Source organism: Chinchilla lanigera, unplaced genomic scaffold (assembly GCF_000276665.1).
Source record: "Chinchilla lanigera isolate Chin_1 unplaced genomic scaffold, ChiLan1.0 scaffold00071, whole genome shotgun sequence".
NCBI lineage: Eukaryota > Metazoa > Chordata > Mammalia > Rodentia > Chinchillidae > Chinchilla > Chinchilla lanigera.
In genome coordinates this window covers 1,623,186-1,649,880 of record NW_004955472.1, presented here as the reverse complement: position 1 = coordinate 1,649,880, position 26,695 = coordinate 1,623,186, and the positions used below count along the sequence as shown (strand labels likewise).

The following is a 26,695-nucleotide window of genomic DNA, read 5'->3' as shown; positions in this document are numbered from 1 at the left end:
ATTCATTACAGAGATATCACTACAGAGCTTACAGATATTAAAAAAGATAATAGAATAATGTCATCAACCATCTAGTGCCAATAAGTTCCTCAACTTAGATGGAATGGACAAATTTCTTGAAAAACACCATTTACCTCAATTGACACAAGAAGAAATGGAAAATACACAATACCTATTAAAGAAATTGAATTCATAATTAAAAACTCTTCCACAAAGGAACTCCAGGTGAAAATGGCTTCACTGATGAATTATATCAAATATGTAAGGACGAAAGAACACTGATCAGGTGCATTGGTGCGTGCCTGTAATACAGCTACTTGAAAGGCTGAGGCAGGAGGGTTGCAAGTTTGAGGCCAGTTTGGGCAATAGAACACCCTGTCTCTGGAAAAATCAACCAGACAAACAAAACGTCAAGGTTACACACGTCTGTAAAAATAGAGGACAAGGAAACAAAATCCCAACTCATTTTATGATGTCAGAATAACCCAGATACCAAAGTCAAAGCTATTACACAACAAGAAAATTACAGACTAATCTCCCTCATGAACATAAATACAGACAAATTTAACAAAATAGTAGTAAAGCTCCACAAGCAGTATAGAAAGAGAACAACATGTCAAACCAAGTGCAGCTCCTCCCAAGAACACAGCGTTATTTTAAGTTAAGAAAATCAAAATATTTCTTCACATTAGCAAAATAAAGGGAAAAAATCATATGGTGACATTTCAGTAAATTCAGAAAAAACGTTGATGACATTCGACACTCACCCACAAAAGATTGTTGTAAGAGTCAACATATAATATGGAGAATTTATTTTCAAAAATGTTCAGTGAGGACATTGAAAGAGGCTCTATAAGTGGGAAGCATTTCTCCTGTTACACCTCTGTTCCGCCACCCTGATCTACAGGCTCTTTCCTGACAAGGATTTCCTGGTACCGGGACAACATTATTCACTGTGTACCCTCAGAAAGGGCCAGTTGGCTTGCAGACAGAATATGATGGAAGAATTCCAAAAATGGCAACCACGAAAGCCTACGCTGCCACCAGTACTTGAGGGCTGTGCTCTGAGAAATGTGCGTTTTCTGTATTGATTTTACTTCATTCCCACAGTAATTCTGTGAGGGTGGTGTGAATCTTTCTTGTTTATAGGTGAGAGCGTGGGGTTCGAGAACACTTGGATCAGTCTCACATGGAGCGTGGCGGAGCCAGGAACCCAGCCGGGGCTGACACCACAGTCCTGCTTGCCCCTGCTCAGTATCGGGCTGGACTCAGGGAGGGCTGAGCTGCACCCTCAGGGATTTTTAAATTTTGTTCTGGGACAGGGTCTTCCTAAATTGACTGGGCTCAAACTTTTGACCCTCCTGAGTAGCTGCCATTGAGCCGTATCTTGTAAACTCTATCCTCCCTTGCTTCTGCAGCCTTATTTGGGAAGGGTCCATTTGAGTTGTCTTTCGTCGTCCTGTATTTTTATGGAGGCACAGGGTTGGGCATGTATCTCGTGTGCTAATGTTGAATTTTTTTTTTTTTTGGTATGGGGAATCGAACTCAGGACCTTGCGCTTGCCAGGCAGGCGCTTGTGCCACGGAGCTATATCCCCGGCCCTAATGCTGAATTAATAGGAAAGAAAACCTCTTCTACTGTACTTTGTGATTTTTAAATTTTCAGCATGTCAAATTATAAAATACTACACATCCCCATTAAAAATATTAAAACCAGAACAATGAGTACACAATCTCAGTCCTCCGCCCCACAATTCCCTAGTCATGTTACCTGTGCAAGACTATTGTCAACAGAATCTATATAATTTCCCAGCAATTTTCTTTCCGTCTCTCTCTCTTTTTTTTTTTTTTTGTGGTACTGGGAATTGAACTCAGGACCTTGTGCTTACCAGGCAGGTGCTAGTGCTGCTGAGCTGTATCCCTGGCCCCTCCAGTAATTCTCTATGTAAATGCAAGTATACGTATACACGTAGTCTTAAAGTAAGCAAATGTCTTTATTCTGTAACATTTCTTGTTTCAGTTGTGGTGGTGGAATCCAGGGCACCACACATGATAACTCTCTATCACTAAGCTACACCATTAGCCCCTGTAATTTGCTTTTTTATTTAACAATGTACGTTGGAGAACTTTGCAGAACAATACATGAATATTTACCTCCTTCTTTTATTTCTTGTAATACCATACTGTTTTTAAAATGTAATGGAAGTCGGGCGTGGTGGCACATGCCTGTAATCCCAGCACTCAGGAGGCTGAGGCAGGAAGATTATTGCAATTTGGAGATCAGCCTGGGCTACAAAGTGAGTTTAATGCCAGCCTGAACTGCATAGTGAGACCCTGCCTCAAAAAGATTAAATAAATAAATAAATAAATAAATAAAACGTAATAGATAAGCAACAAGTAGGTCTGTCTTTATATACCACATATTTTGAAATATATACATTGTGGAATGGTTACATGTAGCTAACATGCATTACCTCATGTGTTGTGTGTGTGTGGTTAGAACATTTACAACCCACTTACTCTTCCAGCAATTTTAAGTAATACAATATATTATTATTAACTATAGTCACTGTGTGCAATAGCCATTCTTTTAAAAACATGCATAATATCCTATGGAATTGCTACAATTTATTTTATTTTATTTACTTAATGAGACCCTATTAATGAATATTTAGTTTTTTGCCATGTAAAAATATTACAAACAATATTGCAAATTAATTTTTTAAAATATTCACTTTTGCAGCAAGCAAGCTATGTAAGATATATGTACAAAGTTCCTGTAAGAAAAATTCCAGAAAGGAGAGTCGCAGCTGGGTGCGGTGGTGTGTGCCTGTAACCCAGCCCTTGCAGAGGCTCAAGCAGGAGAATCACAAGCTGGAGCCCAGTCTGGGCAACTTAACCGATTGCTCAAAATAAAACATTAAAAAAAGGCTGGGGGTGGAGCTCAGAGCAAAGGCCGTGGGTTCAGTCCCCAGTACCACAAAAGGAAGGAAGGACGGGGAAAGGGAGGGGAGGGGAGAGGGGAGGAGGGAGGAGAGCGGGAGCGGGGGAGAGCGTGGAGGGAGAGAGGGAGGGAGACAGAAAGAAGGAGAACTCTGCTGTTCAGTTGAGGGTTATATACGTTTTAAATTCTGGTACATATTGCTGAAGTGCCGTACAAAAAGTTTGCATCCGTTTGTATTCTTGGAACAAAGTATGACATTTCCTGTTACCCACATACTACTGTTTCAAAACTTCAAGAGCTCTTTCAGCCACATTTATTGGGCGCCTTCTATGTGCTTGAGGCATTGCACTAGGCGCAGGGATTTGAAATGCATTCGGTGCATAGCTGCAGGAAGGTTTGTTGGTGAATTACCGTTCCCTTGGGACTCAGAGCTTCTCCTCTTTTGGAAACTGAAATTGCAAGCTGGTGAGGTATTTAGTTTCAACTTAGCCTAATGGAAACCTGTTAGTGAGTTTTAAAATGAGGACCAAGATGAAGAAATGGTAAACGAGGTCTCCTGGGCCCCAGGAAGGAGGGTGCCGCATCTGTGGGTTTGCACGCTTTGAAGCGTCCTTCTTTCCAGGAACGTTCATACTTCAGCCTTGACTTCCTCGCTGGAGATGTGAGCTGCTCACGACTCTCGTCATCCCTAGGGCAGGTGCTGCTTAGTGCGCAAAGGGGCCACACAGGTCCCGCATGGCTGAGGGCAAAGACGAGTCCACAAATGGGAGTGCGGCGTGCCGGCCACCGCTCACTGGACGTGAACTCTGCCGGGCGGGACGCTGGATTTAATGTGCATCCGCTCATTTAACCCTCAGAACAGCCAGCGATGGTCTGACAATGTACTTTAAGGGGCTCGGAGAGCACGAGGAATTTCCTAGGGCCACAGAATTAGCAGGTAGGACAGCACATGGTCAAACCCAAGTATGGTTGACTTTAAACTCTCCATGGGCTCCATGGCTGTACCTCATCCCATGCTCATTTTAAAGACCATACCTTCATGATAGGGAATAGCTTCAGAATTTTTATCCCCGTATCTCCCCGACAGTATGCTCAGGGACAAGCACACCACTTCCACCACTCAGCAGGTCGTGAGCCAGAATGGTTAAATGCTGGTAGTAAGTGATGATAATTGTCGTGAGTTGGGTGTGGTAGCTCACACCTGTGATCCCTGCCTGCTGGGAGGCTGAGGCAGGAAGATTACGAATTGGAGCCCAGAGTGAGCAATTTTTAGGGACTTAATGAGACTTGGAATAAAAAATTAAAAAGAGCTGAGGATGTTGCTTACTGCAAAGGCCCTGGGTACAACCAGTAATCAAAACAAACAAAAACCCTTAGACTGACAAGAAATTTTGTTTTCCAAGTACCTTTGATTGACCGTATCATCTGATGTGAACAATTCTCAGTAGCTTTGTCTCTAAAGGACAGAGACTTCGCCCGCTTTGTGAGGAGGGTCTGAGACTCGGCTGCTGTGGCCGTACGGTGTCTGGCACGGGGCCTGCCCGCCAGTGAGTGCCCACTAGACTGTAGCGGGGGACGGTGGACACACTAGGGCACTGGTGGTCACGGGCCTCTGCCTGCCCCGCCCCTCTCCTGTCCTCTCCACGGACCGCTCTAGGTGGGTCTCAGTCTGTCTGCGTCCTCTCCATGGCTCTCCAGACTTCTTGGAGCCCACGCTGCACTCTGATTTCCGCAGGTGTCCAGGATAGGGTAAGCAGAGCTGCAGAGGGGTGCTGACGGAAAGGGATAGCCCTGAGGGATGTCACCCCGCAGGGAGCAGTGTTAACCTAAAGATCATCCAAGAGTGAGCATAAGCAGAGGAGGAGATCCAGAACTGTGCCTAAAGAGCAAGGTAGTAGTGCTGGGCGTGGTGGTGCACGCCTGTAATCCTGGCACTTGGGAGGCTGAGGCAGGAGGATCACTATGAGGTCAAGGCCAGCCTGGGCTACATAGCGAGACCCTGTCTCAAAATAATTAATTAATTAATTAAAAAATGAAAATTACAAAAATTAAAAAACAAGTAGTTAAAGGCACGGGGAGGCAGCGTCTCAGTGGGGTAGGTGGACTCATGCAGAGTGTAAACTGTGGCCAGACAGCGTAGTTGGTAATGTTGAGGGAAGGGAGCAAGGTGCTCTGGACAGAGCGACTCAGGAAAGAGGTCCTGTGGGCTGGAGAGAGGGGTACGTCATGTGGGCAGGGCCTCCCAGGCCGGCCACGCACGCCCCCCCCCCACCCGCCCAGGTGCAGGCGCTCAGGTGGACATCAGCTCAGCCTCCCGCAGGGGCGCACGGGTCTCGGTGCAGAGGCCTAGGAGAGCTGGAAGTGGCTGCCAGGCGGTGGGAGGGGAAGAGCAGGAATGAGGTGCATACAGAGCCATCACCGGGAGCTTGGACTTTGTCTCTAGCTCCTGGGGGGTTCTTGGAGTCTTTAAATCAGGACAGTGACATGATCCGATTTATGTTGCGGAGAATTATTTATAAATAATGATTAAAAGTTTGGTTTCAAATTTTGGTCAATTTTGGGCCTGTTGCTTGGTCTCTCTCTGTCTCGGTATGCTAGGCGTAATGACGATTCTGAGCCGGTTGGCTAGTGGTAAGGATTAAGTGAGATAATGCACATAAATAGCTTAGTAAATGACTAGGCCAAATTAAGTGCTCAAGATCTGAAAACGGGGGGCTGGGGATTTAGCTCAGCGGCAAAGCACCTGCCTGGCAAGCACAAGGTCGTGAGTTCGGTTCCCGGTACCAGAGAAAAACCAAAAAAAAAAAAAAAAAATCCGAAAACGATGATAATGACTTGAAGAGTGAGAGGAGCTGGAGACAGGGAGATAAAATAGGGTTAGGCAAATTTCGGCATGGACCTGATCGGAGGGCGTGTAAACGGGCAGACAGTTATGAACGATATCGAAGAGTTGGAGTTGTTAGGTTTTGAAATACAGTACTAAGGAGAGGGTGAAGACCGGGCGGCATCAGTCTCCGGCCAGGGTGCCTGGAGGCGCGGTGGTGCCCGCGGTGAGAGCGGGTGCTGGAGGGGGCGGGGTGGTTTCTAAGCTTCTGCACACTCTGTGGCCAGTGAGCAGCAGGCTCGGGGAGATCTGAGGGCGGAGAGGGACGAAGGCACGAGCGGGGTAGAGGCGCTCAAGGGGAGAGTGCGGAGCAGGAGGACCGAGGTGCAGCATGCCGCACGGTGCCGGAGGGGCGCGCCAGGGATACCGGGAAGGGAGCACGGGGCAGACTCCTGGCGTGGAATGAAGGTGGAGAAGTTTCGAGGAGGACGGAGGGAGCCCTCAGCGGTGAGAGGCCCGATGAGAGAGCTGCGAAGTGACTTAGTGTCACCTGAGTCGTTACTGATGGCCTCTATAAACAGAAGTGAACTCCGTCCGACTGCAAGGCTGGGGCTAGCGGCCCAAGGACCAGCGAGACACACGGTCCCGCCCTCAGGGCGTTCACACTGGAATGCCTCCCGTGAGCACAGGGAGATGCTCACCCCGAAGCTCAGGCTGGGGCGTCAGTTATCTAACTGATTCCTAGGGCTAAGTGTCCTGCCATCACGGGCTGGGTAGGTTTATTTTTCCTGCCTCATTCTGTCCTGGATGTCCCCCCTTGCCAAACAGAGGGACTTGCTCAAGAGCAGTGGGTCTTCTTTGGTCAGTAGCGTGAGAATGGTGGGCCTCCCTTGCTCAGATTTCCAGGCCACTTCCCATATGTAGTACAGTATTCCTGGTCTTTCCACAGCACTGTCCCCTTTTAGAGACCAGAACCAGAGGCAACAGAGTATCTCTTTGAAGATACATTTGGTCCTTAATCTCACAGCAGCCCGGACATGTGGTGGGGGTAGAAGGTGCGTGGGAGACATCCCAGTGAGGAGAGGAAGGCAGAGGAGGGCCGGAAGACAGTGGTACTATGTCAGGAGGCACTAGATAAAGCACTACCAGAGCCTAGCTAGGGAGGCTTCTGTCAGGCAGAGGTGGGAGGAGCAGGGAAGGGGAAGGGACACATGACTCTCCCAGCAGGAGGAATAGTAAAAGCAGAGCAGGAGCCAGGTGTGGTGGCGCATGTCTCTTATCCCAGCACTTGGGAGGCTGAGGCAGGAGGATTGTTTCGAGTTTGAGACCAGCCTGGGCTACAAAGTGAGGTCAAGGCCAGCCTGAACTGCATAGTGAGACCCTGTCTCAAAAAAAAGACAAAAGAAAAAAAAAACAACAAAGCAGGAGAGGTGAAGACCCAGGTCAGACGCAGGGACTCCTTGTACCTTCCCTGGATTGAACCTCACAGTCTTAGCCACGTGGGGTGGGAGAGCAGGCTGGAGTAGAGAGTCTGGGCCAGATGACGGAGTTCTGAGGGCCCAGCGAGGGCCTCTGTGCTTTCTTCTTCTGTGGTTTGATGGCTTCTGGGAGGAACTATCAAAAGCTTCTCAGGAATTCAGGCTTGTCTGTCTCAGGCTACTCCTTCTGGAAGACCAAGGGCCTGAAGTGGCAGCCTGACATTCAATCTCCTTTGCCTTGGTTGGGAAGTCAGGGCTGCAGCTGATTTCATTGGCCTGTTTTGCATTTATTATAGTGTGGCTTTTATAGTGTGTTAATTGAAATATTTCCAACTGCCAAAAACAATTACACTCAAATTGCCTTGTCAGTTCTTTTATTGCCAGATAAATGTTTCACAGACATGTTTACAGGGGCAGTGGTAACTGGACCTCGTTTTCTACTTAAGCCTGGTGGTTTGGGTTGGGCCTGGCCCTCCGGTGCTGTCGTGGGCCAGAAAGCTGTTGGCCGTGTGACGCCTCCATCCCGCTACCTTCAGGATCAGGGCTCTTCAAAGGAAAGCTCTCTGGCTCACGTGGCTCCGCCTCAGAGAAGGGTTTCCATCAGTGGGAGCCTTGGCAACCTGGCAGAAACCTGAATCCCACTGCCCCCCCCCCAATAACAGTTCCAGCCCAAGCTGAGTGCGGTGTTTCTCTCCTGGAATCCCTTTCCTCCCTCACATGATGCAAGCTGCTCCCAGAGAGCCTACCACTGTAAGAAGTGTAAAAGCCCATCCAGCCTAGTCTAAGTCCCTCACTTGGCCTTTGGAAACTAAGATCCGGAGACTTCAACATAACACAAGTGGCCAGTTACAGACTTGGGAGCAGAGGTCTCTTTCCAGCAGTACGCCATTGCTGCCATGGATGTCTTCCCTGAACTCATGTTTCTCTGTCATCTTGACCCCTCATTTGGTGCTCTAGCACTGCTTGTTCCGAGGATGCCTATCATATCTCCGCCCCTACTGATCCTGTGGATGCTGGATCCTCTGAAACACCTATATATATACACTGTGGGATTTTTGTTTGGTGAACATTTTCACATATCTGTCATTGTTCTCTTGTCTTTGTACAGCTGTTTTCTCTTTCTGAAAAACATCATCTCCACCTAGGCAACACATGTTAGACTTTGATACCCAGCTAAGAAAAGATCACCTCTGGAACATTTCCTAAGTACCCCCGCCAGGGTAGGTACTCCCATGCATTCCTACAGAACCTGCACACACATCTGACTGCTGGCACAGAGCCAGCTTGCAAAGGAACATGGCTGAGTGAGGAGTACTGATCACACTCATCTCTCCTCCGTAGACCCACAGCAAACTGGGATAGGGACCTCTTTTCTGTCTTTGTCCCACTGCTTAGGTTAGTGCCTGACTTGTAAAGAGACAGCCCCCAAATGTTTATCACGTTGAATGGAGTGTGCTGTTTGTATTAATCAGGTTTTTGTTACTATAAGAAAATACCTGAGGAAGGGTACTTTTGAAGAAAAGAGATTTATTTTAGCTCCCAGTTCTGGAGACTCAAGAGCACATCTGCTGCATCAGCAGGGCTGTAGTGAGGGCCTAGTGGGGGGACAACAGAGCTTCACAGGGGGTGAAGTCACATGCTGAACCAGGAAGGCAGGTCTGGCCCTGTGTGTAACCACCCTCTCTGCAAACCACCAGAGGGCCACAGAGCTCCCTTAATTCCTTCCGAGGGCGTATCTCCAGTCACCCAGGGGCCTCCCACCAGATCTCACATCTTCAAGGTCCCATCGCCCTCCAACACCACCAGCCGGGGACCAGGCATCCAGTCCGTAAACCTTTGGAGCATATTCAGACCACACATAAATCCTATGCTCTTAGGCACATAAAAGTTTGCATTTTTTTTGGTACTGGGAATCAAACTCACGACCTTGAAAGTTCACATTTTGAAATGGTACCTTTTCCTGTTGAGGAGACTGAAGCTCAGAGAGGAAAAGCTTTTCCCAGGCTGGCAATGACTACTAGGTTTTGATGTTATTCACTCATGTATTCTGTATTTTGAACATCTACTATGTCCTGAGGATTTTTCTAGGTGCTAGGAATATAGCTGTGTACAAAGCAAATAAAATAACTGCTGATAAGGAGCTTGTATTTATCCCAAACAGGTGTTTATGAATATAATCTGCCATTGAAATCTCCTTATTGCCTAGTACAGAGCTGAGAATTTAGAATATGCTTTTAAAGTATTTGTTGAATTAGATGAAATTAAGAAATGCCCAGTGCTAAGGCTGGGAGTGTAACTCAGAGATAGAACACTTGCCTAGCTAGTGTAAGGCCATGGGTTCAATCCCCGGTAGTGCCGCAAAAACGAAGGAGGGAGAGGGCGGGGGCGGGGCGGGGGCGGAGGAGGAGACACCGCGCTTGCTATTGGCTGCGCTTCATGGGTTAGTCTGTCGGATGCCGAAACAGGGCTGCCTCAGACCCGGAGCTGCTTGACTGGGCTAAGAAGCGCTGGCTGCCCCTGCGAGTGTTTCGGAGTGGAGAAAACTCAGTGCGCTGTGTCTGTGAGGTCGGGGGGCTCTCTCTGCAGCCCCGTGTATAAGATTCCCGTGTCACCTTGTGACTTCCTTTCTCCTCTGTTCTCGCAGAGCGTCGGCATGGGCAGAGGCGCCAGAAAGAGAGTAAGTACCGCCATCGCCGCAGTCTCTCGGCGAGGTGCTGATGGCATTTTCTGTGTTGGAAATGTTATTTATGTACCTTTAGAAGATTCACACAAGTGAGAAGAACAGGAAAGTACCCTTAAATCTACTCTCCTGGGATAACCTTTTAGTTAACATGTGATGTTACATTTCAGATGTTTCTGCATATATAAAAGTTATATGTATTTATTTTTTCAATAAAATCAAACTTACAGATTATTTTATGACCTGATTTTGCATAATATACTTAGAGTATCTTTCATTGCTAGTAAGTATACTCTTTTTTCTTTCTTTTTTTTTTGAGATAGCATTTCACTGTGTAGTTCAGGCTGGCCTTAAACTCACTTATGTAGCCCAGGCTGGCCTCGAGCTCACGGCGATCCTCCTGCCTCAAGCCTCCCGAGTACTGGGATTACAGGTGTGTGCCACCACGCCTGGCCTGTAAATATACTTTTGTAGCATCATATAGAGTCATTACATAATATTTTGCCATGAGGCCCATAAGTCCAACCCATAATTTATTCAACTGTGCTCCGTTGTTGGACATTGAAATGTTTTTCCTCTTTTTCACTATTATGATCAATTCTTTAATAAGCCTTCATACATCTAAATATTTGGTCATATCATTGATAATTTCTTTAATTTATTTATCTATATGGAAATTTGAGTCCATGTTTATAAACAGTTATTAGGTTTTGGTAAAAATTTCCAAATTGCTCTTTAAAAATGTTATGTTAATTTATAGGTGCCTGCTTTCCTACAGCTTCACCAGAAATGGATGACAATTTGGTTGTTTTACAGTTTTCCGGTTTTAACTGAAAAAAAAAGTCGATGTTACATATCTTTTTTTTTTTTTTCGTCTTTTTGAGACAGGGTCTCGCTATGCAGTTCAGGCTGACCTTGCACTCACTTTGTAGCCCAGGCTGGTCTCAAACTCGAAGCGATCCTCCTGCGTCAGCCTCCCGAATGCTGCGATTACAGGCGTGCGCCACCACGCCCAACGATGTTACATATCTTTAATGGCTAGTGAGGATGAAGATTTTTAAAAATATGTCATGGCCATTTTGGCAAGGTGTTTAACTATTAGGGAAAGCAAAACTTCTAGCCCTTGAGGGTTAAAGTACCCAAGTACAAGAAGAGTATTATTTTAAGAGTATCCTTAGGGTGGCAAATCGGAAGGTCAGTTATAAAGTAGAGTATAGTGTAAGTGACAGCCTGGCTTCCCTTCTGAGTGTCTGAGGCTCTCTGCGTAAAGCTCAGCCTTCAGCAGTTGGTCCTGGACGGCGCCTTCCAGCTGTCTTGAGGCAGGAAGGGAGCGGGTCCTTCTGCTCTGATTCCTGGCGCCCCAGGCCTTCCGTACCTAGCCGAGCCCTTTCCCTCCGGAGTGGGCGTGGCTGTGACCTTCAAGGCATGCAGAAGCCTTAAGCCTGAGCAACTCCTCTGGACTCTTTCGCGAGTGGTGTGTTGTATACTTTGTATTCTGCGTACGACAGAGGGAGCTTGGCGTCTGGGAGGGTCTGCGGAGGAAGGGGCTCCCTGCAGCGTTACTCACTGGCCAAGGCAAATCAGGCCCTCCCAACCCTCACGTGAGGTTTTTGTGCAGGATGAAGATTCAGGAACTGAAGTGGGAGAAGGGGCGGATGAATGGACGGTGTCCAAAGCCGCGGTCAGACCCCCCGACCAGCTGGATTTGACTGATGCGGTGAGCAGCCTCCTATCCTTGTTCCTTCTCCCTCCTCCAGCGTCAGAGACGTGTTCCTCCCCAGAACAGATGAGAAGCCTGCACAGAGCCCGGTGGCGCGCCCGCTGGTGCCTTGGGGAGCAGGAAGCCTGGGCGGGGCGGGAGCTTCACGTGTGATCTTCTTGGTGTTTCTGTCTTCAGGAGTTAAAGGAGGAGTTCACGCGGATCCTGACAGCCAACAACCCACATGCACCCCAGAATATTGTCAGGTACAGCTTCAAAGTAAGTCATCCCCTCCTGGGAAGGGCCTCTGTATTTTCTTGGGGTGGCAGTGACTTCCCGCATCGCAAATGCCGCCGGTTATTCTAGGAAATCATTTTTAAACTGAGGTCCTTGGCTGGAATTCTGGAATTTTACAGGGAGCTTTCCAGAGATTTTTGAAATTTTCTTATGGCTCTCCCATTCAGTCTTGCTATTTACAGTCTCGTAAGTGCCTTGCAGGTTCACTTTTTTTCAAGAATCTTCAAATGACTCATTTGGTTAGAAAAAATACTTTTTCAAAAAAGAAAATAAATAAAATACTTTTTCAATATGTAGAACACATATTTCACTAACATAAGCTATTGACTCTTCAGAAGCTGGACTTTCCTCCAGCCAGACACCTGGGTAGAACACAGGAACATGCTGGTCCCTCTCCCACCCCAGGCCTCCCCACCTGAGAGGCAGCCCCAGAAAACTCTGGCTGCAACATTTCTTGCTATCACGGCCAGGAAGGCGGGTGGCCCCATGCGTTAGCCAGCTTTGCGGCGGGTAGGACATAGTACCTGACTCAGTTTAAAGGAGAAGAGCTTTAATTTTGCTTGTGGTTTCAGGGGATTCAGTCCATGGGTGACTGGTGGTGCAGGAACATCATGGTGGAAAGGACATGGTAGAGCACAGCTCGTTAGCTCCTGGCAGCTGAGAAGCAGAGCAAGGGCGCAATGCCAGCAAGGAAGGGGCCAGGGACCACGACCCACTAGACAGACTCAGACGTGCTCAGCTTGGCCCCCAAGCCGCGGTTAAGCTCAACCACCGCACTCCGTGAGGGCCTTCCTTTAGCAGGAAGTTCTCACTTGCTGGACAGGTCTGTGGTGAGTGTTTAGGGGAGAGAGCACTGTGTTCAGCCATAGCAAGGTGAGCTCCCGAGTGAGGACTCAAGGGAATTGCACAGTACCTTTTAAGCTAAAGCAGAAGTGATGCTTATGTTTTTTAAAATGTCATTTTGGACCTTGAGAGCTTGCTTGGAGGTTCTGGCAGGAGCAGCTACTCGTGTACCCTGGACTGAGGAAATGGTCCTTGTTGACTGGGCTCGCAGCCTGGGGAGGGACGCACATGGAGCAGCGAGGGAGGAGGGGGAGGCCGCCTAGTCAGCCAGATGAGCAGAATCCAGCCTGGTGATCCGTGGGGTGACAGATGTTGCAGCCAGATCGCCCCCGCATCCTAAAATTTCATTTTGAAACCTAATTCTTCCATGCTTAGTGTGTGCCAGTGTCAGATCCTGTATTAGATCTTTTACATAGGCTATCACATATAATACTATTTCTTTGATACAGGAATATTATTGTCTTCATTTTATGGAAGTCAAGGTTAGATTAAAGTTCAAAAGTCATGTAACCAGGATTCAAAGCAAGATTTGAACTAGTTTGTCTGACTCCAAAGCAGCATTACATTGCTTCTTTAAAATGTTTTAAAATATATATGTATAAAATTTTGAATAGATAATAGAAATCCATAGTAAAAATTTCAAATGATTCAAGCAGCAATGAAAATAAGACCTCCCTCTCTGCTGTGTCTGTCTGCCTGGAGACAGTAGTTTCTTTCTTTTTTTTTTTAAGACAGGATCTTACTATGTAGTTCAGGCTGCCCTTGAACTCACTATATAGCCCAGGCTGGCCTTGAACTCACTCAATTCTCCTGCCTCAGCCTCCTGAGTGCTGGAATTACAGGTGTGCGCTACCATGCCTGGCTGGGTTTTTTTAAAATAGATTTATTAAGACATAATTTGCACACCATGCAACTTACCCACTTAAAGTATGCATTTCAGTGGCTCTTGTATAGTCATAGGCTGTGCAGCTGTTTGACACAATCAGTTTTAGAGCATTTATCTCTCTCCAGAGAAACCCCATTGCTCTTCACTGTCACTGCCCAGCCCCCACCCTTTGCAGCCCTGGGCAGTGCTGCACTGTTTTCTGTCTGAGCGCTTTGCCTACTCTGGACATGTCACACCATGGAATCACATATTATAGCCCCACGCGGCCAGCTCCCTTCATCCTGCATATCTTCCACTCATCCGTATTGCAGCATATGTCGATACCTCTTTTCTTTTTATTGCCGAATAGTATTCTATTGTGTGAATATACTGCCTTTTATTTATCCGTTTCTCAGTTGGTGGACGGTTGGATTGTTTCTGCTTTTTGGCTATTATGAGTAACGTTGCTATGAACATTTGTATACAAGTCTTCGTGAAAAATTTCTCACACTGCTTTTTATTCAGATTGTGTTGTCAATCCCTGTGTAAGAGGTTGAGACAAATCCAGCCACGTTTCTTGAAAAGTGTGGCCCATGAATTTTGTTCATGGCCTCCTGTGGATGGCTGGGGAGGTCAGAGCGAAGCTGCCTTCCCCTCCCGAAGTGATGCTGGGGTGTAGTGCTTCCTCTGGCTCCCTGTCCTGGTGTGGGAGAGGGTCCCCCTAGGACTCAGTAAGCTGGCCGTTTGGGCGAGGACTTGCGCTGTGTGCTTGGTTTCAGAGCACTCCTCTTACCTTCGTTTGAGTTCACGTCTAGCTGGGTAGTGCTACGCTCCCAAGGAAGCTCACCTCTCCCAGCTTCCAACAGCCTCCCAAGCCTGCCTGGCCTCCTCCTATAGAGCTGGTCTCATTGATGATAGGAAACCCAAGACTTTCAGGTCTCCAAAGCTGCTGCTCTTCCTTGATGTGGTGGGGAGGAGAGCCAGGTGCTTCTGACCCAGCTGTGTCTCCCCTCCTTGTACAGAAGCAGTGGTGTATGAATTCCACTCCTAAACCGAAGGGGAAGCTCTCAGTGGACTCTGGGGACAGAGGACAGCTGTGGTGGTGCGCACCTGTCAGCCCAGCCCTCTGGGAGGCTGAGCCAAGACTGCAAGTTCGAGCCCAGCCGAGCAACTTAGTGACTTAGTAAAAACTTCTCTCAAAATTAATTTTAAAAAAAATTTAAAGGGCTAGGAATGTAGCTCAGTGCAAAGGCCTTAGATTCAAAAAACAACAAAAGCTGCTGGGGACAGGATAAAGGTAAACTCTCAAACAACAGCTATCTGGATAATTTATTCCCATGGGGCTCTCCATCATTATAATAGTTACTATTTTATTGAATTTTAACATTTAGCATTTATTATGTCGGGCACTGTTAATTTTTTCATTATTTCCAGCACTCACACTATCTTGCAAATTAGACATCATGGTCTTCCTTGACAATGAAGAAAGCAGGGCTTAGTGGTCCAGACGACATCTTTCGAGTAACAGCGGGCAGACCAAGCACTTGAAGCCAACTCCTCCACCTCCAAAGTCATATTCTGAACCTCTGCACTGTCCTAGCTCCCCGCCGTCTGAGTTACTGAGGGAGGAAGGGCTTCACGGTGATACCTGAAGGCAGAGCTTCCCAAACGGTTGATAGTGAATAGTCCAGCTCTCCAGGGACAGATAGGTCTGGTATTGCTGGAGCCCATTGGCTGGTTTCCTCTCCTGAGTTTATCTCAGTGTGCCAGACAAATATACTCATTTTCCATAACTTAAAAAGTGTTGGACAGAACTATTTTAAAAGAAGGAAGAAGCCAGGTGTGATGGTGCATGCCCATAATCCCAGCACTCGGGAGGCTGAGGCAGGAGGATCACTATGAGTTCAAGGCCAGCCTGGGCTATAAAGTGAGCTCAAAGCCAGCCTGAATGGCATAGCAAAGCCCTGTCTCAAAAAGACAAAAATAAATAAATAAACAAAACAAAACAAAAAAATAAACTAAGGAAGAGATCCCTGGTCTCTAGGCCAATTTTAGTGGTTGCTAGGATACTGATTAATGAAGAGGCATCTACAGGAGCAAGAATATAGGCTCCATGACAGCAGGGATTGTGTCCTCTTTTGCTCAGCTTTGTATCCCGGACAGTTAGAAAATACTTGACACATTGTAGCTACTCGAAAATTGTTTTTTAAAAAATGAATGAACAAGAATGCCTGGGCTGTAAGCCTCATCCTGCTTCTCCTTTGCTGTGTGACCCGGACAAGTGCCAAACCCAGCCCTTCTCTGGATCCCGGTGGGTGGAGCCAGGGAGACTGGGATTTGGTGGTCGCTCGTAGAGCGGAGGGCAGGCCGTGCCAGGCGCTTTTTTGATGACAGTGTCTGGCTCGCCCGTGTGGGTAGGTGAGCTGGATCGCGTGGAGTGGGTATAGGAGACAAGGGACCTGAACCGGTAATAGGCCAATGTGGCATTCCTTTGTGTTGGAAGGGGAAGATGTTTTAGCACAAATATTACATGAGAACTTTTTAAAAAATACTTTCATTTTTCTTCTCTTGTTTAAACTGAAATGCAGTGAAAACTTCAGGTTAATAAGGACTTGGTCAATTGTATTTCCTTTAACAGAGATGAACTATTTGATCTTAGAGGATGAAGGCGGATGACACCGTGACACCAGACCTTTCAGGGACCCCAGGTCTGACTCAGCTCTCTCTCCTTAGGAAGGGACGTATAAGCCTATTGGTTTTGTGAACCAGCTGGCGGTTCACTTCAGCCAGGTCGGGAACCTGGTGCCCAAAGACTCAGACGAAGGCCGAAGGCAGCACTACCGTGACGAGCTGGCGGCAGGTAGGACCCGGCCCCCGCGAGGCTGCAGAGCTGAGCCTGGGCTCCTTCCTCTGATCACTTAAGCAGTTGACCCCTGTACTAGAACTTTGCAGAACCTCTACTTCATAATGTCCAATAGCTGGATGTCCCAGCAGGCCCGGGAGCTAACTCATGATGCTTAGGCCATGAACCCCAGAGACATGAAGGGTCTAAAAGTCAGCAACCAAGAAGGCTCGCCCTACCAAGGACTGGGAGAACAGACTTGGACTTGGGCTCATTGGCAACGTCTTACCAAGGTTCACAGGAGTCTGCCAAGGTGGTGCTTTCCGATGCGGAAATCATTGAGGAAGATGAAGAGCCCAAGGAAGCAGAAGTGGAGGCTGGGAGCCAATCAGAGATTCCTGTGGCCGAGGTATGGACGATACCGTTCTCTCGCCCGTCCTCAGCTCAAGCCATGGGTACAGCCTTTGGTTGGAAGGAGGGAGGCCAGAAGTGGAAGTTTAGAACCTGCCGGGGCCAACGTGTCTGGCAGCCGCTCTGTCCCCCCTCCCCCATCCCAGGACAGGGCCCCCCACTCCCGATTTCCCTCCGACTCGCTCTCACAGCGGGCCCTCTGGGTCTTCGCTTCCAGGTAGCTGAAAAAGTGACTGAAGAAGAGTTGGTGACTCCAAAGCAGCCCAAGGAGCGGAAGCTTACTAACCAGTTTAACTTCAGCGACAGAGCTTCACAGACCCTCAACCACCCTCTCCGGGTAGGGCCACTGCCGTCCCTTTGCTTTGAAGCTTTGCTCTGTGCGCGGTAGAGAAAGCAGCCCTGGTGCAGCCCCGCCAGCGCAGCTGGGCAGGCTGACCGTGAGGAGGGAAGCTGACCTCTATGCCATTTCTGAAGGCTCGTGGCGGGCTCGCTCTTACAGATCTGACCGCTCCCGACTTGGAATTTATCTTGGTTAACGCTGGCACAGTTAAGTGTCACTGCCCTTGCCTTATAGCGTGTTGTTTTCCTGAAGGAGGCTGGAATGGAAAAATGTAGGCTCTCAGTACATCGCCCAGTCCTCTTCCCGCTGCTCTTTGCTTCCGCAGCCCTTTCCTCAGCTCCGGCCGAAGGCTTCTCTCACCGATGCACTGCTGGCTTAAGTGAGAGCCTTCTGTGGCTTTCCGTTGTCCTTGTTCTTTAGGGTCGAGAATGCCAGATGGAGCCTCCTCCCAGGACAAACTTTTCAGCTACAGCCAATCAGGTGAGATCCTGGGCCGGCCTGAAACCTCTCACCACCCCCACTGCCATGCAGCCCTATAGCATTCAGCTGCGAAGGAGACACTGTGGCAGTCTGTCCCGCTTCTCTGCCCACGTCCTGTTCATCGTCCTGCGCATCCGAACACCAGACACGTGAGACGGGACAAGATTGTCCAAGGTGTAAACAGCTCCCTCCAGAACGAGGACAGAACGGTTGTTCTCGCGGACTCTCTGGCACCCTGCCACACTGTGCCCGGCTGTGAAGTGTTGGCATCTCACCCTGTCCTCCCAGGAGCCTGCCGTACTCCTGCAGACCCCCTTCTTTCCTCCTCCAGTCCTCTTGGACAGCCGTGCTGATGTGCACAGGATATGATGTTAGGAAAACCTGAGTTCAGGCCAGCTCTGCTGTTTCTTTTGTTTGTTTGGTTGGTTTTGTGAGACAAGGTCCTGCTATGTAGTTCAGGCTGGCCTTGAACTCACTATTTAGTGCAGGCTGGCCTCAAACTTGCAGTGATTCTCCTGCCTCAGCCTCCAGAGTACTGAGATTACAGATGTGTGCCACCACACGTGGCTGCTGTGAGATCCTGACCAAACCATGCCTCAGCTTCTTTCGTAATGCCTCCATTTCTGTGAAGAGAACGACAAGCAGCCCCTAAGGTTGTTGGAGGGCTCTGGGTGAGATAACAAATGCCGAGAGCCTCGTAGTGTGGAGTACTTGTCAGTGAGTAATCTTCGAATGTAAGGTGTGCCTATCTGGCCTCCAGGTGGCAGTGACTGCCCAGCTCAGGGAGCTCTGTGTACTCCAAGCCGTTTGCCCAGCCCCAGACTTTTCCTGCTTCCTCTGCTACTCTCCTTTAGGTTCCTGTCCTTCAAATCCATTTGGCAAGGGTTTGCTTACATTTTATCTCCTTTTCATGCTGAGGAACGGTCAGTGCTGTAGATAGCCTGAGCATTGTGTTTATCCCATCTCCACGGGAGGAGACATTTTTTAAATTTCCTAATTCAGAGTCTTCTAAATCACATGCACAAAAAACGTGAACCAACCTGATATTTCCCCATTTTTTCTGCCTAATGCGGGTATAGCATAGAACAATGTTGATCTCCAGCTGAGGACCCAGGCCCCGAGGTTTAGGGAGATGAGTTCTGAGAGCGCCTTCATTTCTGTTCCAGAACTGGTGGTTAGCAGGGAAGACAGACACTGAATACATAATTACAGCAGAGGATGCTATGGAGGGATGTGACAGGGACTAGCACACCAAATTCCCAGGATCCGAAGGCTGACGAGGAGCTGGGTGGAGAAAGGTTGCTCCGTGTGGTGACTGTCTTACCTTGCCTTGACCTAGTGGGAGATCTATGACGCCTATGTAGAGGAGCTCAAGAAGCAGGAAAAGACCAAAGAGAAGGAGAAGACGAAGACCCCAGTGGCTAAAAAAACAGGAAAGATGGCCCTGAGGAAGCTGACATCCATGGAGTCCCAGGTGTGCTGGGGGTGCCCTGGGCTCTACCGCAGAATGCCTGGGTGGGCCCTCCACTCCTAGGTAGACAGAAGCCTGGCTGTCTGGGAGGGCTTCACAGATCCTTGGTGGCTAATGTTGAGGTATGAATAGTTCTTTCCTCAGGGAAGGCGTGAGGAGAGCTACAGTTACCTCTGGCACCCACAGCTCTTCCCATTTTGACCTAGGTCTGAAGGCTGCAGGGTTAAAGACCACTGGGCTAAGGCCTGACGGAAGACGTGGTGTTTCTTGAAAGCATCATGACACCCACGAAGGGAGCTGGGGAGTCCGCCTAGGGGAGGGTGGGATAAGGCACCTCTTCCCCGGAGTCTGGGAGGGTGAGAGCTTTTCTGTTGTCAGTCCCTGGCTTTAACTGTGCCAATATTTAGAGTGAGCCTTCAAGGCCAGGAACCAGGTGATTGGAAATATCATCGATGCCGGGTCAGTGGATGGTCGTTCTGGACTGGAGTTCCCATGAGTGTCCATGTGGGAGTCAATGTAAAAGTCATGATAGGGGGCTTGTCGGCTTGTGGGCAACAGAAACTTGGGGTCAGTGTGGGAGTTACACCGATGCAGCTATAGGGAGTCACTGCGGAGAGGGTCGCCCAGGAGAGAAGAAGGGGAACATCTGTCATTTTGACAGGGCAACATCTGAACCATAGAGTCCAGTGTGGAGACCGGGAGGGGTGTGACCTGCGGTGGAAGAGATCCACAGGAAACTGGGGGCCGGTTTCAGAACCTCGGAGAGCTCCCGCGGCAGCTCGGGGAAGTCCGCTCCACTCTAGCATCAAAGCCAGAGCGATTAAAGGAAGTCCTGCTTCCTTTGTCTGAGATGCTCTCACTTCCGCTCATTTGTCTGCTCCGTGACCATGAAGATGGCACATGTGAGAGGAAGTTAGGAGATCCCCTTATTAGGAACGGTCCCCACTAAGTTTTATTCAGGCACTGACCAGGCACTCAGTGATTGTGACTGCAATGGGTCATGGAGCTCTGAGGTAAAAGATGGAACCTCTGTCCTGAGGTTTGCTCTGTTTGAATCCGTGACCTCCCCTGCACTATTCCCTGCAGGTTGGAGCCTTCAAAGAACCCTCTGCCCTGGGTCAGGGTCATGTGAAGAGCTGGATTTTTGCTGTGGGCTCTGTGCTGAGGCCTATGGTTGCAAAAACTCCAGTTATAACCACTAAGCCCAAGAGCCGGGAGGAAACTCCCTGTGACTGAACCTGGAGACTGACCTGGGGCCTGAGTCCTACCAGAACTGGTGTACAGAACCCTCACAGGGTCCCCACCCCCACCCGCCACACTGGGCTCTTCCAGCCTGAGTTACAGGCAGATCCCAGACCTCTGGGCTGAGGAGCCAGAGGAGGCAGGCCCATCCCCAGGGAGCGCGTTGTGTGCAGCCTCTCCCAGAAGACACCGAGCTCTAACCGGGACCCCAGGTGCTGGGCCAGCCTGCCTGTGGAGTGGCCTGGGGCGGCCTCTCCCTTCCCCTTTCCCTGGGCCTCGCGCTGGAGCAGAGTGACAGCGCCTCTTCCTCAAGGATTCAGGTGTGTTTAAGTTGGTGTGAGACTCAGGTGTGCAGGAGGAAGGAAAAGACAGTGAGGTCCCGACTCCCCGCGCCGTCAGGCGCCTGGTGACGACTCAGTTCTGGTTCAGTAACGACTGTGTGAACGCACAGCCAGAGTGTGAGCCCGTCCGATCTGGAAGGTTAGGCGGGGCTGGGGCAGCGGGCTCAGAGGCCACAGGCTCAGTGAGAGCCAACAAAGAGATGTGGCTGCTCGGGGGGCATAGCGTGAGAAGGAGGAGGGCAGCACCCACTGTACCCTCCTCGGCACACCTGGAGCCCTGAGGCGTCGAGAACCAGAGGCGGACGGCCGGGCTGGCGGGGCCTGGCTCTCTGCACAGGCTCTGGAGCCCACAGACCTGGCTTTATATCTTGGTGTTGGCTTTTGTTGCCTGGAGTTTTCTGAAGCTCCAGCGTCCTCGTCTGTAAAGCCACCTTAATGATACCTCCTTTACAAAACTGCTGTGAACACCTGAAGTAACGCATATACAGCCCCTGACGTGGCTGTTGCCCATAGTGATCGGTAGATGGTGGGTACTATTGATAGGTCATGCCATGGCTGGTGGAATTGGGGAGACGCCACCTTAGGAAATGCTGACTTGGGGGGCTGACGTACTGTTCTGCTACGTCAGAGGAGCTATTCTCATATATATATCATTCCTTGTGGCAAGAAAACAGAGACAGGACCATCGGTAGAAGGCCTTGGGAGGCAGATTTTGGCTAACTGGCCATCTGACCACAGAAAGCACTGTTTCACAGGAAGGCAAACTTTCCAGGCAGCTGCTGAAGGAAGAGAATTGTGCTTTGGGTCAGAGAGCTGGGAAAGGTGCTGGAGCCATATGAATTTCGAGGACTATGATTATAAGACTCCAATGTCCGTCCCTCTCGGTCTGTTTTCTTATATAAATTTGGAGTCAGTCTGGGGTGTGGCAAAAGGCCATCATAGGACAGTTTCCCAGATGCGACTTTATAAGCCTCCACTTTGCTGGATGTAGTAGCACATGTCTGTAATTCCAGCACTCAGGAGGCTGAGACAGGAGGATTGCCACAAGTTCAAGGCCAGCCCTGAACGACATAGTGAGATTCTGTCTCAAACAAAACAGAACAGGAAATTTCCACTTTGCTTTGTTTCCTCTGACGCTACACTTCTACCATCATTACCAGAAACCAGCTTAAATCATAACATGTTTCTTGTGTTTAACCCTCACAGTAACCTATAAGGCAGTGTCATCCACCCTCACTTTGTCATAAGAGTCCTGCAGCCCAGGAAAAGCTGAGTGACTTGTTCAAGGTCCCACCTGGCCCGTAATCATTTGGCTAGGACAGAAGTGTGGTCTCCGGGGCTCTAGAACCTATTCTCCTACCACTGCTGCTATCAGGACCCAGAGTTCTGGCTGCCCGGGCACCCTCTGGAGCGCTGCCAGCCAGCCTCCCATGTGCCCTAAACTCTTTGGGCTTGTCTTGCCAGCCCCCAACTCTGCTCTTCTGCTAACCTGCCAAGTGGTTTACATTGTAGATTTGTAGAATTTCACAGAAGGAGACTCCGCTTCGTCATTTTCCCCAGTAGGAAACTTCCTGCTCCCTCTCTGGTCTGGCGGTGACCAGGGCCCTGGGATGAGGTGTCTCAGCTCTGCCTCTTACTCCTCTGCAAGCACAGCTCCCTCCTCTGGGGCCTCTGTGACTTCCTCAGCCTGTGACTAAACAAGAGGATTGGGCCAAGAGATCTCTGAACCTTTCATGGGAGTCCGTCATTTCCTGAGCTGAGGAAACTGCTCTGTTCCACCAAAGAAGCCTCCAGCCTGTCCTTGTCTGCTGTCCCCTCCTATGCTCTGCCTGAGTTTTTCTATATCTTATCTTGTGCTCAGAGACATGTCTTCTCTACAACAAATTCGGGATGTGAAGCAGGTTCTATCCAGGGCCCAGATAAATAGGCTTAGACCCCTTTACCATCTGAGAGGAAAAGGCTTTTGGAGGTGGTGGTAGGATGAACTGGACCTTGTGCCAGGCAGGGACACAATTACGAAGAGTGTCAGGGCGGCATTGTTGAACCAGTGGCAATCTGAGGTCCACCTCAGGGTGTCTGACCTTGCCAGGCGCTGGCTTATGAGGACGCTTGGCTTCTGTATCTCCACAGAGCGATGATATCACCAAAGTGTCTCAAGCTGCTAAAATTGTGGAGCGGATGGTCAACCAGAATACATATGATGATGTTGCTCAAGGTAAGATTTAAGGTGATCATATTAGAAATATTTTTCTTTTTTTTTTTCCGGTACCAGGAATTGAACTCATGACCTTACACTTGCCAGGCAGGCGCTGTGCCGCTAAGCTAAATCCCCAGCCCCAGAAATACTTTATTAAAAGCTCATACCTGAGTGGCTTGTGCTAGATCTTATAGACACAAGGGGAGAAAAATCCCTTCCTTCTCTCTGGAGGTCATTGAGAAGACAAGACTTTGCAAATCCACCATGAACAATGGTCCAGCAGAAGACGATTCTCTGTCATGACGAGATCCAACAATGGTATTAAAAGCACCTGCACATTAGTGATGCCATGTTATCTTCCTAACAGTCCTAGGACGCAGGCGGAGCAGGGTGATTACCCCTGATTTGCACACAAGCTAAGGCCAAAGCTACCTGGCTGGTGGGTGTCAGGAAGGATCCAAGTCCAGTTCTTAAACTCTTGCATTCTCTGTTCTGTTCTCCCCTGGGTCAGCTTGGGGACGCTGTAAAGCAGAATGTGTCAATAGGTCCCGCTCTGGGGACCCTCAAGGAGTGAAACTGGGAGATAAAAGGTGAGTGAGCCCAGTCAGGAGGCTCCAGGACAGCAGAGCCGGCCCACAGCGCAGAGGCGAGAGTGCTGGTGAGAGGCCTCGGCACCGCAGGGCATCTGGCTCTGCAGACAGCTCAGACACAGAGCCTGCCAGGCAGGGGCACGCATGGGCCGGAGAGAGCAAGGCCGCGGGAGCTGTGACTGGGAAGAACACAGGGACGGCGGTGAAGGGGTGGCGCCGGGTGGGGCTTGCCGCAGCTTGCCGCCCCGCGTCACGGGGTGAAGGAAAAGGAGCGCTTACAGCAGTGAGAGGCGAGCGGGGCCACTGTGCTATGCAGTTTGCACACACTGCATTATTTAATTTTTCCAGGGTGAAGTGGATGCCATTATTATCTCCATTCTGTTGATGAGAAACTCAGGCAGGATGTCACACAGATAGGGGCATCTGTGAGAGGTGGAGTCAGAACTCGAACACAGCCCCCCGGGACCCATCAGCTAGTCACCTCTCCACTAGGCTGCAGAGCCACTGAGCTGGAAGAGATGTTTCAGATAAACATACTCAGTAGATCTGGTGATTAATTAGTGATGAGGCAAAGAAAGAGACTGATTCAGAAGCACTTAAATCCTGGGCGCCTGGGAAATTCTGGTGTCTTTGACAGTGCCAGGGAAACGGAGCCCTTCCCATGGCACGGGCAGCACATTCCCAAGTGGCTTGTCTTTCCCTGAGAGGCTGTGCATTTATTGGGAGCAGCTGCCTCCCCAGAGTTGGCAGCCCCTCGCCGCTGGCCCGTCTCCTTCGCTGACAGCCCAGGGCTCCTGGGTGACTTGGTGCTCACTGCTCACCCATGGGGCGTAGGGCAGGGGGCTGCCAGGACCAGCAGCCGAAACAAGCCCCTCATTATCATTCCGGCTGGAAACCGACCTTGAGTGCTTCTCAGAGCTGTCAATGTACAGAGCAGCTGTGAATGAGTTTGTCACTCACGCAGCTTGGCTTTCTGAAACGCAGCTCTGCAAGTGGCCCACCAAAGGGCTGCAGACTTGATTAACATCCACAGGGAAAGTGGCCCTGTGAACCACTTTCATTTATAAGGACACAATCACATGAAAATGCATTGAACTTTGAGTTCGGTTAATTGCACACTCTTTTTTCCTTTTGGGAAGTGTAATCATGAAGGAGAATTAAAAATAGAGAAGTGTTACCAATTAATCTCTTCTCTGCCATGACATATTTTCAGAGCTACCCCAAGCCCAGGAATCTCCGATGTGATCAAGGATCATGCCTTTCTGACCACTGAACCTTTTTTGTTCTGCGACTGTTTTGTGTGTGTCTTTTTGAGACAGGGTTTCACTGTACAGTTCAGGCCGCCCCTGAACTCACACTGTAGCCCAGGATGGCCTTGAACTCACAGCAGCTCTCCTGCCTCAGTCTCCTGAGTGCTGGGATTGCAGGCGTGCGCCACCGTGCCTGGCTGTCCTGAGACATTTTTGAGACTCGAGTGTCATCCCACGTCCTCAGCGTGTGGGCATTGTGAGCGAGGCTAGGGCAAGGCCGGGGCTTGTCTGGTCAGCTTGGATAAGTGGGTTCATTTCCTAACTGTCCTCCTTGTTGGGGAAGAAGACCAAGAACCAACTGACTTTTGCTGCTTTAACTTCTCAGCATTCTTTGATCAGTCACTAGATGTCTACTGTGTGCTATGGGCCGGCAACCCGGACAGGAATGTAAGGAGTGCGTGGTTGGGAGGTCCGCTGGGAGGACAGTGAGACAGAGGTTGTTTTTGTTTTTGTTTTTGTTTTTGTTTTTGTTTTTGTTTTCTGGTACTGGGAATTAAACTCACGACCTCGTGCTTGCCAGGCAGGCGCTGTGCGGCTGAGCTAAATCCCCGGCCCCTGGGACAGAGGTTTTGTTAGAAAGGAAGCAGGGCTGGAAGAGAGGAAGAACTCAAAACTCAAAACAAGCTGGCATAGAGGGCAGAGCCTGTAGCTACTTGGAGGTGGAGGTGGGAGAAGAGCTTGAACCCAGGAGTTTGAAACCAATCCAGGCAGCATAATGAGGCTGTTTTTAAAACATGAAATTAGATTAAAAAGAAAAAGGAAAGAAAGAAAAAGAAAATAAATGAGGGGCTGGGCATTTAGCTCAGCGGCAAGAGCGCCTGCCTGGCAAGCGCAAGGTCCTGAGTTCGGTTCCCAGTACCGGAGAAAAACCAAAAAAAAAAAGAAAAGAAAATAAATGAAGGTCTTACCGAGGAAAAGGAGGAATTTGATCTGGCTCAGGAGTGAATAGAGAGATTAGAGGACATTTAGACCTGGAGAAGCACGTGGAAACACCCAAAAACGTGACACAACTGGATTTCCTGAGACTGACACAGAGGCCACGTGGACCGCGGGCTAGCGGTGACTGGAGGTAGAAGCCCGGAGCCTCGGCTGACTAGGGAGCCCCTGTCGGAGGACAGCCGCTGGGGGGTTCCGTGAGAGAGTGGGGAGCAGAGAGTTCGCTCGCACCCTGGCAGCTCTGTGGGGCCTGAGCTGGGAGGGGGCTGCGGGGGCGGGAGGGCAGTTAGAAGGCCGCGGTGCCGCCCCGGTGGCGGGTGCCGGGACCCGAGCCTGGGCGGTGGGTGTGCTGTTGAGAGCAGTTGGGGGTCGTGGGGGGTCCAGGCGGGTCTGCTGTAGTGAGGCCTGGCAGCAGACAAGCCGGGCTGCATTTAGGGATTTATTAATTTATTAACAGAATTCCTAATCAGCCTGTGGCAGCGGAACCCCTGAAATGCTCTCAGAACGTGCCGCGAGCCAGGCGTGTTTCCTAAGTGCCCTGCACACGCCAGCTCAGGAACGTCCCTCAGGACTGTGGTTATTCCCTCCCCGAGCACAGAAGGCCGGCGCGCTGCCGCGGAGGTCCAGACAGTCAGAGTGGACTGGGGCTGCCTCGGAGTGGCAGGCGGAGGGCTGACTCTCCCCGTGTTGTTTCAGATTTTAAGTACTACGAGGATGCGGCTGACGAGTACCGGGACCAGGAGGGTACCCTGCTGCCGCTCTGGAAGTTCCAGAACGACAAAGCCAAGCGCCTGGCCGTCACCGCCCTCTGCTGGTGAGCGCAGGCATTGCAGCCCGCCTGGACGGGGCGCCCGCGGCGGAGCGGAGGCGGCGCGAGCGGCCGGGGTCCGGTGGGGCAGCGGGGTC

At 49.8% G+C, this 26,695-nt stretch overlaps 1 protein-coding gene across 1 annotated transcript in view; it reads left to right on the top strand.

Annotated features, from left to right (window-relative positions):
- Dnai1 (dynein, axonemal, intermediate chain 1) overlaps nucleotides 1-26,695 on the top strand; it is a gene marked incomplete in the record, with an annotated part of 68,950 nt that overhangs the window by 18,334 nt on the left and 23,921 nt on the right. Inside the window, 10 exon segments of the mRNA XM_013522970.1 lie at nucleotides 9,890-9,922; nucleotides 11,544-11,642; nucleotides 11,823-11,903; nucleotides 16,363-16,489; nucleotides 16,765-16,880; nucleotides 17,100-17,219; nucleotides 17,643-17,702; nucleotides 19,042-19,176; nucleotides 22,887-22,971; nucleotides 26,486-26,603. Of these exon segments, the coding sequence (XP_013378424.1) occupies nucleotides 9,890-9,922; nucleotides 11,544-11,642; nucleotides 11,823-11,903; nucleotides 16,363-16,489; nucleotides 16,765-16,880; nucleotides 17,100-17,219; nucleotides 17,643-17,702; nucleotides 19,042-19,176; nucleotides 22,887-22,971; nucleotides 26,486-26,603 (974 nt within the window).